The 17,697-nt window shown below is 38.7% G+C and overlaps 1 protein-coding gene across 3 annotated transcripts; it reads right to left on the minus strand.

Annotated features, from left to right (window-relative positions):
* Nucleotides 1-8,649: 8,649 nt before the first annotated feature.
* hax1 (HCLS1 associated protein X-1) lies at nucleotides 8,650-16,644 on the minus strand. Of its 3 annotated transcripts, none has more exons than XM_067425296.1 (7): nucleotides 16,486-16,644; nucleotides 15,055-15,317; nucleotides 10,609-10,832; nucleotides 9,925-9,988; nucleotides 9,605-9,726; nucleotides 9,300-9,462; nucleotides 8,650-9,135 (listed from the first exon to the last, which is right to left on the minus strand). In XM_067425296.1, exons 1-6 carry the CDS (start codon nucleotides 16,554-16,556, stop codon nucleotides 9,337-9,339), a joined length of 870 nt encoding a protein of 289 aa, XP_067281397.1. In that variant the 5' UTR covers nucleotides 16,557-16,644; the 3' UTR covers nucleotides 8,650-9,135; nucleotides 9,300-9,336. The 3 variants fall into 3 exon arrangements, with proteins under 3 accessions (XP_067281397.1, XP_067281395.1, XP_067281394.1); XM_067425294.1 differs by having other exon boundaries at nucleotides 9,342-9,462; nucleotides 10,609-10,829; nucleotides 16,486-16,642; XM_067425293.1 differs by having other exon boundaries at nucleotides 9,342-9,462; nucleotides 16,486-16,642.
* Nucleotides 16,645-17,697: the final 1,053 nt, after the last annotated feature.

Below are 17,697 nucleotides of genomic sequence, written 5' to 3' on the forward strand. Positions count from 1 at the left end.
ATCTGTGGAGCTTTGTCAGTTTCCACACCAAATTTCTGTCGAGGTGCCTGTTGAGTGAACAGATGCACATATGATCGTGAAATACTGGACAGGTTTGTGCTTCTTAGACTAAATCTAAAGCTGTATGTTTTAATCGTTTTGAAATATAAAAGGATTTTAAAGAGAGGACCTGGAAAACATCGTAGCATAGTTGAAGGTTGTGCTTACTTAAATAAATCTGAAAATAAGTCAATACAAGAGATAGAAGGGACTTACAGGAGCTTCTGTGCTCCAACCGGGCATGGGTGCTCCCTGGAGAGACCCGGGTGGTCGCTTTGGGGAACACGGTGGAACAAGTGTTCTCTTGGCAGGAACAGACTCTCCCTTTGGGTTCTTCTGCTGCTCCTGCTCCAACATTTCCCTCCACTTCTCCCTTTGCGGCCTACGGATTATGAGGCTTGAGGCAGGCACAACTGCTGGTGCATTCTGTAAACGCTGCCTCAGGAGCTCTTTGCTCCGCAGCTCAGGGTCTGTAACATGTCTCCATTCGGAGATTGTGTCCGTAAGCTTTGTGCAGCTGACAGGCTCTATCTTTAGGGAAGGGGCTAGAGTCCTCTGTTGGAGCAACTCCTGCCTCGGTGGTTCAGGGATCTTAAGTTTTGGACAACCTAAGATCTTTGGCATGGGAGCCAAAGGTGCCCTTAGAGGCTTGTTGGGCATTGGTTTTTCAAATGAGGTCTTTTTTAGATCCTCACTCTGATGCAGAGAGACCCCGAGTTGTCCACTTGGGGACCCATTGGGAACAGGTGCTTCCTGCTGCTTTTTCGGCCTCCGCTTTCTCTGCTGCTGTGTGTTCTTCAGAGAATCATCTGAGTCCGGGACGTCCTCAGAAGTATCACTGAAGACCATGGATGAGGCGAGGCTCTCCTGTTTGTTTCTGGATGACACAGGTGCTTCATTTCTGGGACTAGCTGGCACAGGTGCTTCCTTTGCGGGTCTGGTTAGCACAGGTGATTGCACAGGTGCATGTGGGGAGCATGCAATCACCTGTGAGGCAGCCACAGGTGCTCTCTTTAGAGACTTGGCAGTTTCTAAAGAGGCCTCTTTCAGATGTTTAGTTAGATAATCAGGGATCCTGAGTTTTCCTCTTTTTGGGGATCTAGGCACATGTGGCTCCTGGTGCGACTCAGCAGGAACAGGTGCTCCCTGTGTCTTCCGCCTCCAATTCTTGGTGGTCTTCAGTGTTGTATCGGAGAAGCCAGAGTTCCGGGACTGAGCCTTCCCAGATGCAGCACTGAAGAGCCGGGATGTGGGGCATGAAGTTCTTCCTGCCTCCTCTGTTCCCCAACACTGGCCTGAGATGAGGTCCCCATACATGACGTCCTCAGGCTCGGCAGAGATGGGATCGGAAACCTCCATGATTGCCCACCACCGCCCCGCAGCAAGGGCCGTCATGAGCTCATCCGAGTACTCAGATGGCTGCTCTGTAATCTCAAATATGGTGGGCATAGTTGACATGTTGATACTCATGTTGATGTGATGGTGAAAGATGATCTACACGCGGACAATACTTTGATATCTAAAACTGTGAAATACTATCAAAGAAAGAGAAAAGAAAGCGATGAGTTGAGTAAACATACAGTATACATACAGCAGGGCTCGACATTAGCGCTTGTCCAGGACAAGTGGATTTTCTGAAGGGGCAAGTGAAAGAGAATTTTACTTGACTGACCGGACAAGCAGCCTGATTAAAACGTCAATAACAAAACTGGAAGATGCTTTTGACGCTCACGCAGCCTCTCGAGGAAAAATACAAAACAAATGAGCGCCGCTCACACAAAGAAACTTAGTTAACATACACAGTTCAAATTCTAAATTAGTTTTTATATTTTTAACATATGATATAGTTGAGCAATATCACACGAACAAGAGTGCTGTTTTCCAGAATACCATCACAACTGAAAATGTGACGCTGATTTCAAATGACAATAATTCATTAACATTAAGTCACTTACATTTTAGATGCAATATTAGCTGTTTTTGTATATTTCAGCTAAAATAGTTCTAAACAAAGATCACAGCAGAAACATAAGGCGTCTCACACAGCAACAGTGTGTTACTGAATGATTCAGCGTTTTGAATTATAATTTTTTTCGGCTCAAGCTAATTTTTTACTCGGACAAGTGAATGACAGATTTACAAGCACATGAACAGGTTTAATGTCGAGCCCTGCATACAGTACTTGCTATCGGATGATCAATGAAATATAAATGATCAACATTTACATAGAAAACTGTGTATACTGGTTTGATCATTATTGATTTAGATATCAGCCTAACTTTCCACACAAACCGCCTCTGTGTAGCATTTATTTATCTAAATACAGTAAATCGTGACAATAACATCCCAGTTTAAGCAGATTCTTCTCCGAGTTATGAAAAGATTAAAATTCATATCCCCAAACCCTGCAAAAGCATACTCACACACTCGCCGACTCGCTAAAAAGAGCAAAAAGTCTTTGCATTCAACAATATACTCACCGAACGTTCTAAGAATTGATGCGGCGATCTGTGACGTTAAAAATCGAACACTCGCGTTTGTGACGCTGTTTTGTTGGATTAAAACAGAAAATGCTATACAAATACAAAGAGTTACTAAGCATTTTTAAATTCATGATTATTTATACAAAAACTAGTGCTGTTTATTATTATTATTATTTGCAGCTGGTACATTAATGGGAGCAAGTTGCGGATGGGCAATACAGTTATTAAGCAACCACTCAACCAAACTCAGTCAAACAAATATTACAATAAAATCACATTTCTGAAACAATATAATTCACAATAAAATCTCCTGCAGGTGTTTTTTTGTTTGTTCGTTTTTTGTTTAGTTTTTTATAGCTAGGGCTATAACAATATGCCTATAGCAAAGCAACATATCAGACGAATAACGTGCTTTCCCAAACATAATTTACAGGCTACAATTAAAAAAAACAGAAGTTAATATGAAATTACTTTGTGACATTTTGCTCTATATCGCCATAAAATAGTTCCAAATAAATCATTACGTAGGCTATCTTCAAGCACAGATAGGACGCTTTTTGACTGTCTCGCTCTGTGTAATAAATTGAGTATTTATTTTTTCCCTCCAAATAATTTCACACGTCTAGTTTAATTATGTGGTTTTGTTTCATAAATAATAATAGCCTAATAATAATAATAATAATAATTATATATATATATATATATATATATATATATATATATATATATATATATATATATATATATATATATATATACATACATACATACATACATACATACATACATACATACATACACACACACACACACACACACACACACACACACAAGACAAGCTAACATATGTTGTCATACGGTACAATTATGTTTTTTATATATAATTAAAAATAAACAAATGTTTGAGGTTGATAACAAACACATCGTTAAACACAGCTATACAGCATAGTTCAAAACATAATAATAATGAATCATTTTTGAAGATTGACTCTCAACCTGTATTCATCTTTTTTCTCATGGTTTCTCAATAGAATTCATAAAAGTAGTTCTAATAGGGGCTCAACGCAGTGTTACAACGCACCCTATCTGCAGAACTGCTTTAAACCGTGTCTTCTGCTGGTTAGATCTAGCCTGACAAGCCAGACCCACATCAAGATGTTTGATTTTATTAGATTATTAGATTTAATTAGATTTGCTGCTGCTAGATGCATCTAGATTTCTAGGCTAGGTTAGATCAGCATTAAAGAACTATTTCAACTGTTTAAGGACAGATATAAGATTACAATAATATCAGATTTGTCTCATTTACAATAAACACAAAATGTTTTACTTTTGCTATGGTATAGCTTACATGTTTAGTGATATCTTCCAAAGACTTTTGAATTTTGCCACAATTTTCAACTGTTGATATGGCAAATACATTAAGTTTCGTCATGCCTCATTCCAGTTTCTAAAAATATATATTGATATAGCCTACTGTATAGGCCTACACTCGAAAAACTCAAATGATAATTCCGTCATCACACTCCTCAAGTTTGTCCCAAACCTGTGTGAATTTTTCTTTCTTCTGCTGAACTCAAAATAAGATATTTTGAAGAATGTGGGTAACCAAACAGATGGACCCCCATTGACTTTCTATATGGGGAAAAATCAGCCGTTATTATCGGGATAAATGGTTACTGACATTCTTCAAAATATTGTCTTTCGTGTTCGGCAGAAGAAAGAAACTCATACAGGTTTGGAACAACTTGAGGGTTAACAAATTATGATAGAAATAATTTACATTTTTGGGTGAACTATTTAGTTTTAGTTTTTGACAGTATAAAAACAGGGGGTGAAGTCATGATTGACAGCTGTGATTTACAGCTTTTCTGTTTTCTTGTCAGTGAGACAAAAGAGTTTTTCCTGAGTTTTGATATCGGGGTTTCCGCCATAGACAGTAAAAGAAATGGACCGAGCGATCCCATTGACATCAACGGCTAAATAATGAAGTCAACCTAGGGCCACTCACTTCCTGATGGCTGAGCGAACTGCGCAGGCTCAGACGGAGCTTGGGGACATAGATGTGACGTAAGCAACCTGTCTGACAGCTGTGAGTCTTCTAGTAGATGTGGAAAGTGAAAGCTGAATCACGTTGTTTAAATATTTTCTCCCGTTGCTTTTGGCTCACTATGGGCTTCTCCCCATTCTTCCCCCTTGACTTTATCAGACTTCATGTCTCCACGTCCCCCCGACTGTCTCATAGACAGTAAAAGATTGCCTGCGAGCGTCTCCTCAGGTCTATACGGTAATTTCTCAACTGTGCGACAGAGTCGCGCTGGTTATGACGCAATCGTTAGCCTATTTTTACAAAAACAGCTTCTGTGGGGCGATAGTGTAAGATACAAGGTAATGGAGCCTTTTATACATTGTCGTGTTTCTTTAGAAATAAACAATGGACAAATTGAGTCTTTAAACGTCTCAGATGTAAAGTTATTCACTGTCAAAGTGACTCAAAAATGAATGGGAGTCAATGGGATGCTAACAGCAGGTGATGGCTTGGTTAGCAATGGCAGCCCCTAGGGGTGGAACGCTTTCCGAGCGCTAGATTACCCCCTTGGTTTCCGCATGCTCTCTACTGCAGACGCAGGTCTCGAAGTCACTACTGCGCAGGCGCAGATCCCAAATCAGCGATGATAAAAGTTGATAGTGAGGAGACTGAGACGTCGTCCATCTTTTTTTTTACAGTCTATGGCATATTATAGTACTCATACTTTTATCTGTCATGCATATTTTTCTATTTAAGTAAATGGTAAATTTGTTCTCAGGCCCTTAGTGTTTTTTGTATTTTCTTTTTTTATTAACTAGTTTTAGTCAATTAAGCAAAGCCTGACATAAATGTTTGACCTGATGATGTCTGAATGCTTCCAGAAGAGTTAATGTGTGCAGCTGTTCTTAGTGTTCCCATCATGTGAGTCTTGACAATGGACTACAATTTTACCTAGATTTTCGGCATGAAAAACATCACATTTAAAATAGACACTCATTACTCTGCTGGTTTAAAAAAAAAAAAACATCACTTTTGAAGTAATGTTTAAGCTTCTATCTACTTAGGAGGAGATAATCATTAGATAACTGAGTATAAAGTCAACTTCAATAAAGTTGATATCACTCATGTCTCATCTGTCACTAGATAAAGATCAGATTGGGTGCAAAGCTAACCAATGCTCACAACAACTATGGTTGTGATATGTAGCATAACCAGCAATGTACCGGTTAGATATTGGTGAAAAAATAAAAAAGGATTAGTGAACTATAGTTTACTAATCATATTACCTGACATTGACAGTGAAGGGGGGTAGGGGGTGGGGATTCTGAAATCCACTGCTGTATCAATATACCTATATCCTAATTAAATAATAATCAAAGCCTTAATCAATATTTGTCCATGATTTTTAATGATTCTTTTCATTTAGTTTATATTGCAAACCACTGATCTTGTTTTCTAAAGTTTGTATTTGGTCTCTGAGGAGGGATTGAGGGTCTGGCCTAGAGATGTGTGATGTGTCATTAAACCCTTGATAGCAGCAAGGTGTTGTGTGTTTGGATTTTGGAGGTATCACACACCCTCTGATATGCCAGGAGGGCAGAAACAGTGTTTGCTTGCTCAGCCTGGCTTCCTAGCCTGGATGCCAGCCGAACTCAGCCCCGTCCACAACATTTGAGGACAGGCAGTTCGGTCTGGACTCGATACATAGAGGAGTGATTATGACCGAACAGAAACTGTTCAATGAAATCATCAGGGCGGGCTTTAGACGATGACGGACAGATGATCAACAGTAACGTAATCATGCACGTCATCAAAGATGCTTGGATTATATTTGTTCAAATCCTAAATGGAGAACTTGTTTGTGTATGCATTCACCTTCACAATTTCTCTCTGAAATGATCATGATGTTGGTAAGAATCCTTAAATTCTTTTCTTTTTTTAAAACACAGGCAAAGATTGCTTATTTCAGCGTGTGTGCAGACAGAGTTGCCAAGATTTATAACAAAACCCGCCAACTACTAGCCCTAAACAATAGCGTCTCGGGGGGTTCTCCGGAAAAAACTGGCATTTGGGGGGTAAAATGTGTGTTATTTTGGCAAGGTTGCCTGCTAAAACTCTCATTGAAGAAAATTCCCACGGAAAAAAACGCAGACGTAGCAACACAGTGCAGTTGAGCTCTGTTGACATTTGACAACTAATGTAATGCGTTGCTTCGTTGCTCTGATTGGTTGTAGGTCTAGCCAATTGATGTCTTTCCTGGTTCGGTTGAAGTACGCCCCATAATCACAGCCCAATGGAGCAGTTTCAGACTCATATTCTAACTAGAATTGAGTATGACCACGTCAGGCTACTGGCTTCCATTATACTTTTTTTTTTTTTTTTTTTACATTTCCTTTTACTGAAAGGCTAAAGAGTCAAGACGATACACTCACTGAGAGAAAGCAGTACGTTTTAGAGAACATTCTAGTTAGAACTGGAGCTTAATCAGCTCCAACCTTGGAGAGACTGTGTATCTGTGTGTGCCCAATAGTCTGTGTAACAGATCAGTGTTGAGGTGGTGTACAATTGGGATCCTAAGGGATCGGTGGACTTGTTCTGGACAATCTGGCACCTGCTCCAGATCTGAAAGGTCACTACATGCCTTATTCCGGGGTGAATGGTTCAACATTAGAGCAATGCTGACAGTTTACTAAAACAGAGACTGACAAGTCTATGAAGCAGAACTGGGTGAGCTTGTTGTGAAAAAGACTGCCACATTCCAAAAAAGAAACACAATCTTCTACATATTGGTATACATCATTACCTGGAAAGACACTGACTAACAGGAACATGAAACAGCTGCACAACAACAATAACATTCACTAATCAGGCATAATATTATGACCAGCTGAATAATGATTATCTCTGAAATATACTGATTATTAGGCAGCAAGTGAACATTTTGTCCTCAAAGCTGATGTGTTAGAAGCAGGAAAAATGTGCAAGCATAAGGATTTGAGCGAGTTTGACAAGGAACAAATTGTGACGCCTGGGTCAGAGCATTTCCAAAACTGCAGCTCTTGTGCTCTCTTGGTCTGCAATGGTCAGTATCTATCAAGTGTTCCAAGGAAGGAACAGTGGTGAACCGGCGACAGGGTCATGGGTGGCAAAGGCTCATTGATGCACGTGGTCTGATCAAACAGACAAACTACTGTAGCTCAAATTGCTCAAAAAGTTAATGCTAGTTATGATAGAAAGATGTCAGAATACACAGTGCATCAGTTTTTTGCGTATGGGAAAAGGATACCCATGCTGACCCCTGTCCACTGCCGGTCTGATGAATCACGTTTTCTTTTACATCACATGGATGGCCGGGTGCATGTGCGTCACTTATCTGGGGAACACATGGCACTAGGTTGCACTATGGGAAGAACACAAGCTGGCGGAAGAAGTGTGATGCTTTGGGAATGTTCTGCAGGGAAACCTTGGGTCCTGGCACCAAGTGAATGTTACTTTGACACGTACCACCTAACTAAGCATTGTTGCAGACCATGTACACCCTTTCAAGAAAACATTATTCCCTGGTGGCTGTGGCCTCTTTCAGCAGGATAATGCGCCCTGCCACAAAGCAAAAAGGGTTCAGGAATGGTTTGAGGTGTTGACGTGGCCTCCAAATTACCCAGATCTCAATCCAATCGAGCATCTGTGGGATGTGCTAAAAAAAACAAGTGCGGGGTCAGTGGAGTTGATGCTTGGATGGGTCAGGGCTGTTTTGGCAGCAATAGGAGGACCAACACAATATTAGAAAGGTGGAAATGTTATGAGTTCTGTAGTAAAATATAAAGTCTTTAGGTTACATCCAGGTTGGCATTCTACGAAAAGCCATTACATTTGAAGCATTTTGACATTGAGCAAAATTACAGCTGAACAAACGATTCAACTAATCTACTTTTTTAACCCTGTTTGCATCAGTGTAACTATGGCTAGACTAAAGAGGTCATCTCTCTTTATTTATATTGACCTGTTCTCTTAAATTAAAAAAGTTATATTAAAGGAAACCACCAACTTGAGACTGTGAAGCTTCCCACCTTCCACACAAAAGAAGAAAAACAGGACAGATCACATTTTTCGCTTTATTTCACTGTAATAACACCATTAAAAATACAATATCTCTCTCTATATATATTATACTCTGGCCTGTCATCTGCAGTATCTTTCCATGACAAAATCCAATGGATCCTCTTTACCAACAGCCAGTCCTTTTCAGGACACTGGCTTCAACAACTGACCCAAAGTTCAGGATATTAATATCATTATTTATACATCCTTAATGGAAATGATATTCAAAAGTAAGTAAAGCAAAGTCATCAGGGTCATTTTGTGGCAGCAAATAATTGTTGTTCACTGACTTCATCCAGACTGGATCTCCACACAGAATTCAATCAGACTGAAGAATAAAAAATCCTAATTATTATTGTAGCTGGCAGTTGATGGATTTCAGAAAAGAGAGATGGTCCTTTGGTTTGTGTCCAGAGCGGTTTCAGCCTCGAAAGCCTCTGAAGAACTTAGAAAACACGGAGAAATCATCCTGCATGTCAGAACCACCTGGAAGATACAGAAAATACATTACTGGGCGATTATTCAAGAATCAAAACTGATCTTGTAAAAGCTTGAGGAATATAACACTTTTTAAAAATGTCTTTACACACTATATAAACCACAATGCTTCTAAACATTATTATAATATATATATTTTTTTAATCTTTTACCTTTTAAGACCATAGGCTACATGTTGGCTAGAAACGGCTAACCTGACATGAGAGGACCAGACTGATCTTGCGGCCCATCTTGGCCACCTGGACCCCCAGAGATGGTCACTGTCGTTTCTTCATTACCTTCACCATCTCTGACTGTTCGCCTTTCTTCTACTGTCTACACATATACACACACAATCTCTATTTTAATTTTTTAGACACCATGTGGACACGTGGCATATTTTAAGCCTTGCTGTACATGATTATGATATTTGTTATCAGAAATACTTCTGAGGATGAAATTTAACAGGATCACTCACTCCATCTGGTCTGACCACCTTGGTGACGCTGATAGACTTAAAAAATGACCTCATCTTTGGCTGTGAAGGTGCTGGAGTCAAGATCTGATCCAGCCCACCTGAAGACACCTGCGAATCCAGATCTGAAGGTGGAACCAGAAGACAAAAAGGTTTTGCAAACCAAAGACATTTTATAGCCTGGATGCATACTTGCATCAAGGCAATCAATTCATTGAAGGACTTCATGTCAATAACTATAGTGATTTAAAAAAAATATATTTCAGAAGAGTTTACTGTCTGTACTTGAATTTTAATCATAAAAATAGTGCAAAATGCATTACCTCCATCCTGTTTTTTCTCATTCTCCTTCGGTCTTAATAGACCATCTTTCCAAAGATCATTAAACTAAAAATAAAATGAAGACAATCAAGTGTGAACCCAGCATGAAAAGACTCTAAAACAGGAGAAAACCTGCTCCTGAGGGTCACTATCCTTCAGGGCATTGTTCTGGAAGCTTCTAGAATGCTTAGTAAGTCATCCGAAATTGCATACATCCCTACTACATAGTAGGCAAAATACAATGTGTGACAAAATAAGTAATAATAATAAATAAATAAAAAGTAGGCAAAAAGTACCAGGGTGACCTACTACTTCTGGTGAGATTCTCAAGTGTGCATAAGATGGACACTTTACTATCTCATTAGGCTACGAGAGAGGATTAGTGAATAGTAATGAAGCAACGCAACTGACGCTGGTAGGTCACATGACAACAACATAGCAAATGTGGTGTGTACGTTAATGTATAACATCCCTACTACACTCATTCATACTATATAGAATGTACTTTAGTGGTTGTGAAGTAATTACTACAAAATGAGTACCTACTCAAGAGAGTATGAGATTTCAGACGCAGCCTATGATTAGCTGATGCAGGTATGCGATTGAAGCTAAACTCTGCACGAGTGGCCCTCCAGGAGCTGGATTGGACACCCTTGCTTTAAAAGTACACTGAAACACTGATTCACCTTTGAGAAGGGTTTCCACTGGGGAAAGGAGTTGCTGGGACCCTGTGGAGATGAAGAATCCCTGTCCTTTGGTGCCACAGAGGGGGGAGTGAGAGGTGGATTGTTGGGTGTGCTCTCAGGTGACTTCAACATGAAATCTCTGTATGGGTTACTACTTCCTGCCCCACTCCTGCCTTTCTCAACACCTTCCCGAGGAGGCGGAGCTTCTATTGATGGGACACCTGCTGGGCAGGGGGAGACACACATATATATATATATATATATATATATATACCTACACACATACATACACAGGTCCTTCTCAAAAACTTAACATATTGTGTTAAAGTTCATTATTTTCCATAATGTAATGATAAAAATTACACTTTCATATATTTTAGATTCATTGCACACCAACTGAAATATTTCAGGTCTTTTATTGTTTTAATACTGATGATTGTGGCATACAGCTCATGAAAATCCAAAATTTAAATCTAAAAAAATTAGCATGTCATGAAAAGGTTCTCTAAACGAGCTATTAACCTAATCATCTGAATTGACTAATTAACTCTAAACACCTGCAAAAGATTCCTGAGGCTTTTAAAAACTCCCAGCCTGGTTCATTACTCAAAACCGCAATCATGGGTAAGACTGCCGACCTGACTGCTGTCCAGAAGGCCATCATTGACTCCGTTTACATGGACAGCAGTAATCTAATTATTGACCTTATTCTAAATAAGACAATATTCTGATTAAGGTGTTTACATGAGTTGCTTTTAGAGTACTCCGTTCATGTTCCCGTTTTACATGTGATAGAACATAGATCGATTATGGCACGTCATTACGTCCCTATGCCACGCTATGTTCTCCAACATCCAATCATAGCGTGACTTTAGCAGGTATGTTAATTTTATGGGCTCAGGAAACCCGCAAACTTCACCTGCGGGTGTCGCTGTCTGACAGTGTTACGTAAGAGACAATACATATTATTACAAAAATAAATCAACGTAAATGTATATAAAACATTATAAAAACGCATGTTTTTCATTAAGAAGTATAAAAAACATGCGTTTTTATAATGTTTTATATACATTTACGTTGATTTATTTTTGTAATAATATGTATTGTCTCTTTCTGTTTTTTTGAAGAGACACTGCCCCTTTTTCCTCCCTATTGACAGCCTACATTTAGAATAATATCTTTGATTAATGATGAAAAAGGTTTAAAAATCATGACTCTTTGGATTGTTTTTCCTGCCGTTGAGCCACAGCGTTCACTGAATGATCCATCTGTAAAAGATAAACGTGACTTTTCCGGCATTTGTTACTGGTTTGTAGACGTTGTTATATTAATTATAATTTCAATTCTGTTTTATTGGCCACAATATTATCGATGATTGTTGAGAGGGGCACTTTTGATTCATTTTCAAAAAAGGCAGAGGCTCAAACCCCCAAAGCCTCCCCTCTGCACTTCCCTGTTGTGTGTAACTTTATGTGTCCTGTCACAAAATGCGGCGAAATCTCCGACATGACATTAATAGTTAGATTAAGGTGTGTACATGTCTCCGATAATGCGACTAAAATAGGCATACTCCACATGTCTTAATCCGATTTATGTGTAGTTAGATTATGACTTTAATCAGATTAAGGTAATTAGAAATCGCTGTCTACATGGGAGCCTCTTAATCAAAGTATTGTCTTAATCAGATTAATATCAGAGTATTGTTGTCCATGTAAACGTAGTCATTGACACCCTCAAGCGAGAGGGTAAGACACAGAAAGAAATTTCTGAACGAATAGGCTGTTCCCAGAATGCTGTATCAAGGCACCTCAGTGGGAAATCTGTGGGAAGGAAAAAGTGTGGCAAAAAACGCTGCACAACGAGAAGAGGTGACCAGACTCTGAGGAAGATTGTGGATAAGGACCGATTGCAGACCTTGGGGGACCTGCAGAAGCAGTGGACTGAGTCTGGAGTAGAAACATCCAGAGCCACCGTGCACAGGCTTGTGCAGGAAATGGGCTACAGGTGCCGCATTCCCCAGGTCAAGCCACTTTTGGGCTTCAGAGAAGCAGCACTGGACTGTTGCTCAGTGGTCCAAAGTACTTTTTTCAGATGAAAGCAAATTTTGCATGTCACTCGGAAAACAAGGTGCCAGAGTCTGGAGGAAGACTGGGGAGCAGGAAATGCCAAAATGCCTGAAGTCCATTGTCAAGTACCCACAGTCAGTGATGGTCTGGGGTGCCATGTCAGCTGCTGGTGTTGGTCCACTGTGTTTTATCAAGGGCAGGGTCAATGCAGCTAGCTATCAGGAGATTTTGGAGCACTTCATGCTTCCATCTGCTGAAAAGCTTTATGAAGATGAAGATTTGGTTTTTCAGCACGACCTGGCACCTGCTCACAGTGCCAAAACCACTGGTAAATGGTTTACTGACCATGATATTACTGTGCTCAATTGGCCTGCCAACTCTCCTGACCTGAACCCCATAGAGAATCTGTGGGATATTGTGAAGAGAAAGTTGAGAGACGCAAGACCCAACACTCTGGATGAGCTTAAGGCCGCTATCGAAGCATCCTGGGCCAGGGCCGGCGTTTGCTATAGGCGAGCTAGGCGGTTGCCTAGGGTGACAATTGTGTTAGGGGCGCGAGCGCGCTCTAGTGCCGCCCATTACTTCCCATTAAGCATAGAATCGGAACAAGCGAAATACAACAATGTCTATTAAACATGATCATCATAGGGCGCCCCCTCAGCCACACGTTTAATAGGTTTAACCTGATTATTAGATTGAATTGATGGTGATTATTGATTATTAGTTCAGGCGTTAGGTCAGGCAAGTGCTCATCTTGCGCGTTCATCAAAAAAGAGGCGTCTAAACCACGCACAGGGACGGAAAAAGAGAAAGAAAGAAAGAAAGAAAGAAAGAAAGAAAGAAAGAAAGAAAGAAAGAAAGAAAGAAAGAAAGAAAGAAAGAAAGAAAGAAAGAAAGAAAGAAAGAAAGAAAGAAAGAAAGAAAGAAATCGAAAGAAAGAAAGAAAGAAAGAAAGCCCAGTATAGAGGTTAGTCTTCTTATCTTAGTCAATACGTTGTCAAACAAAATAAAATTACTTAGTATTATCAATATTATCAACTAATATTTATTTTATAAATATTATTAATATTGTCAAATATACAATAACCTACATGGAATCTACAATAACCTACATGGATGAAAAGTCCAGTTTGTTATAAATATGGATAAAGTATGCACGTTAGTTATGAAAAGTATGCAATCTACATGGGCGTCGGGAGCAAATAAAAAGTGGGGCCTCTCGTTTTTTTTTTTTTTGACTGGAGTAATGATAGATGCCATATTGTTTACATTAAACACAAATATGATGTGTTTTAGGCTACTTAAAGATTGATTGGGCTAGACAAAATTACGGAAATCACTGTTTTCTCTGCAGTGGCTGTGGTGTAGGGGTAAGACACATGTCATCAAGTATTGATGCATATCAATCAGAGGGTCGAGTCTGCCTTTTGCCACACTCGCTCTATTCCCTTTTCCCATCACATATCAGATCGGAAAGGCATTTATTTTCAATAAAAAGTGAGAAAATATTAGAGAAGTGGAAATAAAGCGTCTAACGTGTTTAATAATAAGTGCTTCTCGGTTAGGGGTAGGCCTATAGGTAAACAGATATGTGCTGAATTAGAGACGATAAAAGTGACTGGGGCGGGGCGGGGGCGCGCAAAACTCCATCTCGCCTAGGGCAACCAAAGAGCTAGAGCCGGCCCTGTCCTGGGCCTCCATAACACCTCAGCAGTGCCACAGGCTGATCGCCTCCACGCCACGCCGCGCCGCATTGAAGCAGTCATTTCTGCAAAAGGATTCCCAACCAAGTATTGAGTGCATAACTGAACATAATTATTTGAAGGTTTACTTTTTTGTATTAAAAACCCTTTTCTTTTATTGGTCGGAAGAAATATGCAAATTTTTGGAGATTTGATTTTGGGGTTTTCATGAGCTGTATGCCAAAATCATCAGTATTAAAACAATAAAAGACCTGAAATATTTCAGTTGGTGTGCAATGAATTTAAAATATATGAAAGTTTCATTTTTATCATTGCATTATGGAAAATAATGAACTTTATCACAATATGCTAATATTTTGAGAAGGACCTGTGTGTGTGTGTGTGTGTGTGTGTGTGTGTGTGTGTGTGTGTGTGTGTGTGTGTGTGTATATACAATATATATATATATATATATATATATATATATATATATATATATATATATATATATATATATATATATATACACACACATATACATATACATATATTACACACACATATCTTATATCTGTTTACTTTTGTAAACAGACTACTTGAAATCCAGTAAGGCATCCAGTAAGGTTATAAAATCTAAATTAAATCATACACGATGTACAGATGCCTAGGCATAAACATGAGGAACCGAGCAAACGTACCTCTATGTCCAAAGCCACGGTGCTCATCAAATCGACTTAGACCAGCAAAGATCTCCTCCATATCCCGGAAGATCTGTCCGAACAGCTGAGGTTCCTCAAAGCGCATCCCGCCAGGCCCGAAGTTGAAACCAAATCTGAAGGCATCATCAAACGGGTCCCGACGTGGCCTATTAAAGTCATCGTAGTGAAATCCACGGTCATCGTCTTCATCATCGTCATCATCATCATCATCATCATGAATCATCCCATCAAAGAAAGGGTCCCTGATTAAAACACATTTAAATGAGCATTTAAAACCACTGAGAACTAAATGTCACTAGTGTATTAATCAGGAACAGTGCAGGAATGAGGTACATTTGCATTTAGAACTAATATCTCGTATACATGTGAAAAACAATCTTTAGATTTTTCATAAAACATTAAGAAACAATTAGTTAATTAAAAGTGTCAACTCAAGTGACATTATTTAATAAATAGGGTAAGTGCTTTAGATATCAGATGATGCAGCTAATATACCTTTTGAGTAGGCTATCTATAGAAAAATGCTAATCTATCTTTATAAGTCTAAGAATGCCTTCAAATGTGTTTTTTTTTTTTTTTTTTTTTTAGCAGCAGCTAATTCATGTTATAATGTGTCGAAGTAAAACTGAAAGAGCGTATTAATGAGCTAGTTCACCCAAAAATGATAATTCTGTCATCATTTATTCAACCTCGAGTTGTTCCAAACCTATGTGAATTTCTTTTTTTCCCCTTCTGAACACGAAATAAGATATTTTGAAAAACAGCGCAAACAAACAGTTCACTTTTTTTCACGTTCACTATTGACGTCAATAGGGCCCTTTAACGGTTTGGTTACTGGCATTCTTCAAAATGTTTTTTTTGTGTGTGTGTGTGTGTGTGTGTGTGTGTGTGTGTGTGTGTGTGTGTGTGTGTGTGTGTGTGTGTGTGTGTGTGTGTGTGTTCAGCAGAAGAAAGAAACTCCTACAGGTTTGGAACAACTTGAGGGTGATTAAATGATGACATAATTATGATTTGTTGTTGTTGGACGAACTATGCCTTTAAGTACCATATGGTTTCAGGTATATTAGTAATTTGTCAACGACTCTGGGGAATAATAAAACACCACATTTCTGCACTGAAGAAGTTATCGTATTACAAAATAACGTATAACAGTGATGACAAACGAAAATACTTTGAAATTTCAAACTGCTTTATAAAGTTTATATTAAGAAGTCACCAAACATTTATTTCTAACATCAAAAAATCCGTAAATAAAAGCAATAAAAAGAGAGGAAATATCGTGAAGCATGGTACTTCATAACATTATACACAATGGCGTAGCTTATATCATGTATGCTACAATACATGACATCATAACCATTGAGTAAACTGGCAGGTGTCATTTCAACATTAAACTCTTAAAACACTCACCTGCGGCCATCACCATGATAATGACCACCGGGAACCCCGAAAAACCCACGAAACAGATCAAATACGCTCATTTAAGGACGCAGTATCCAGTGAACCTTCGGAATTGACAACATAAACAGTTGCATCAGAGATCCAGCATTGGAGGAAGGGCAAAGAGGAGTCCTACCAGATCTTTCCACTTGCTTCCGGAAAACACATTTCAAAATAAAAGTCCGTACATTACATTAAATTAATATGTCACCCAAAAATGAGAATTCTGTCATTTACTCACCCTCAATTTGTACGGAGTTTTTCTCTGTTGAACACAAAATATATTTTAAAGAATGTTTGTAACAAAGCAGATAGAGTAAAATACCATAGTATTTTTTCCCTACTATGGTAGTCATTGCTTGTTTACAAATATTCTTCCAAATATCTTTTGTATTCAGCAGAACAAAATCATTTATAATGGTTTGGAACTACTTGAGAGTAAATTCATATTTGGGTGAACTATCCCTTTATGGGGATAGTCTATGTCTATGCATCATTGCCATAGACTGTACATAAAAATAATAATATATATACACATTATATATACACACTAATATATAGTGGTGGAAATGGCCAAAATCCACTAGGTGGACTCTAGTTTGGAAAGGTGTTTATTTTATTTGTTTTTTTTTTTTTAAGTTGCACGGTTTCAGAGGTCACAAATACCTTCTAAATAAATTGTCCTCATGTTAAAGAAAATAGAATATTTTGGATGGTTACGGTACATCTCTGTTTACATGCTTTGAAAAAAAGTTCCACTATGAAATTAAGCAAATGTATTAACGTGAATACAATGTGGTACAATTCATGGACATTTGGAGGGCAATAAAGGCATCTTACTTCAGATGAGACCTGCTACAACCTCAAATTGCTATATGAACGTTTGGAAATTTAAGCAAATTAGTTTTTCCCAACAACTGCTACTGCTCTAGGAGCTTCTAAATGTGCTGCAAGCTATTTAAATAAACCCCCAATTATTATTTTAATCATATCTCTTGCTATTTGTGTTTATGTAAGAGGTTTATATAAGGCAATATCCCAGTTAAACTCTCAAAGGCTTTTTCCATGCAAAGAATGAATCGACAAACCCACATTCTTGACATTTTAAAATGGGGTGTGTCAACGGCGCATCTCATACTGGGTTTAATTAAAAGAATCCGGTGACTTTCCTACATTTCTTGT

Source organism: Pseudorasbora parva, chromosome 19 (assembly GCF_024679245.1).
Source record: "Pseudorasbora parva isolate DD20220531a chromosome 19, ASM2467924v1, whole genome shotgun sequence".
NCBI lineage: Eukaryota > Metazoa > Chordata > Actinopteri > Cypriniformes > Gobionidae > Pseudorasbora > Pseudorasbora parva.

What these genes read in the sequence shown, in the direction of transcription:
- hax1 (XM_067425293.1), bottom strand. Translation starts at nt 16,556, where the DNA reads ATGAGCGTATTTGATCTGTTTCGTGGGTTTTTCGGGGTTCCCGGTGGT. An exon ending in CCGTGGCTTTGGACATAGAG is followed by an intron (nt 10,833 to 15,054) that starts GTACGTTTGCTC and finishes CCCCCTGCCCAG; the next exon opens with CAGGTGTCCCATCAATAGAA. An exon ending in TGAGAAAAAACAGGATGGAG is followed by an intron (nt 9,727 to 9,924) that starts GTAATGCATTTT and finishes TTCCACCTTCAG; the next exon opens with ATCTGGATTCGCAGGTGTCT.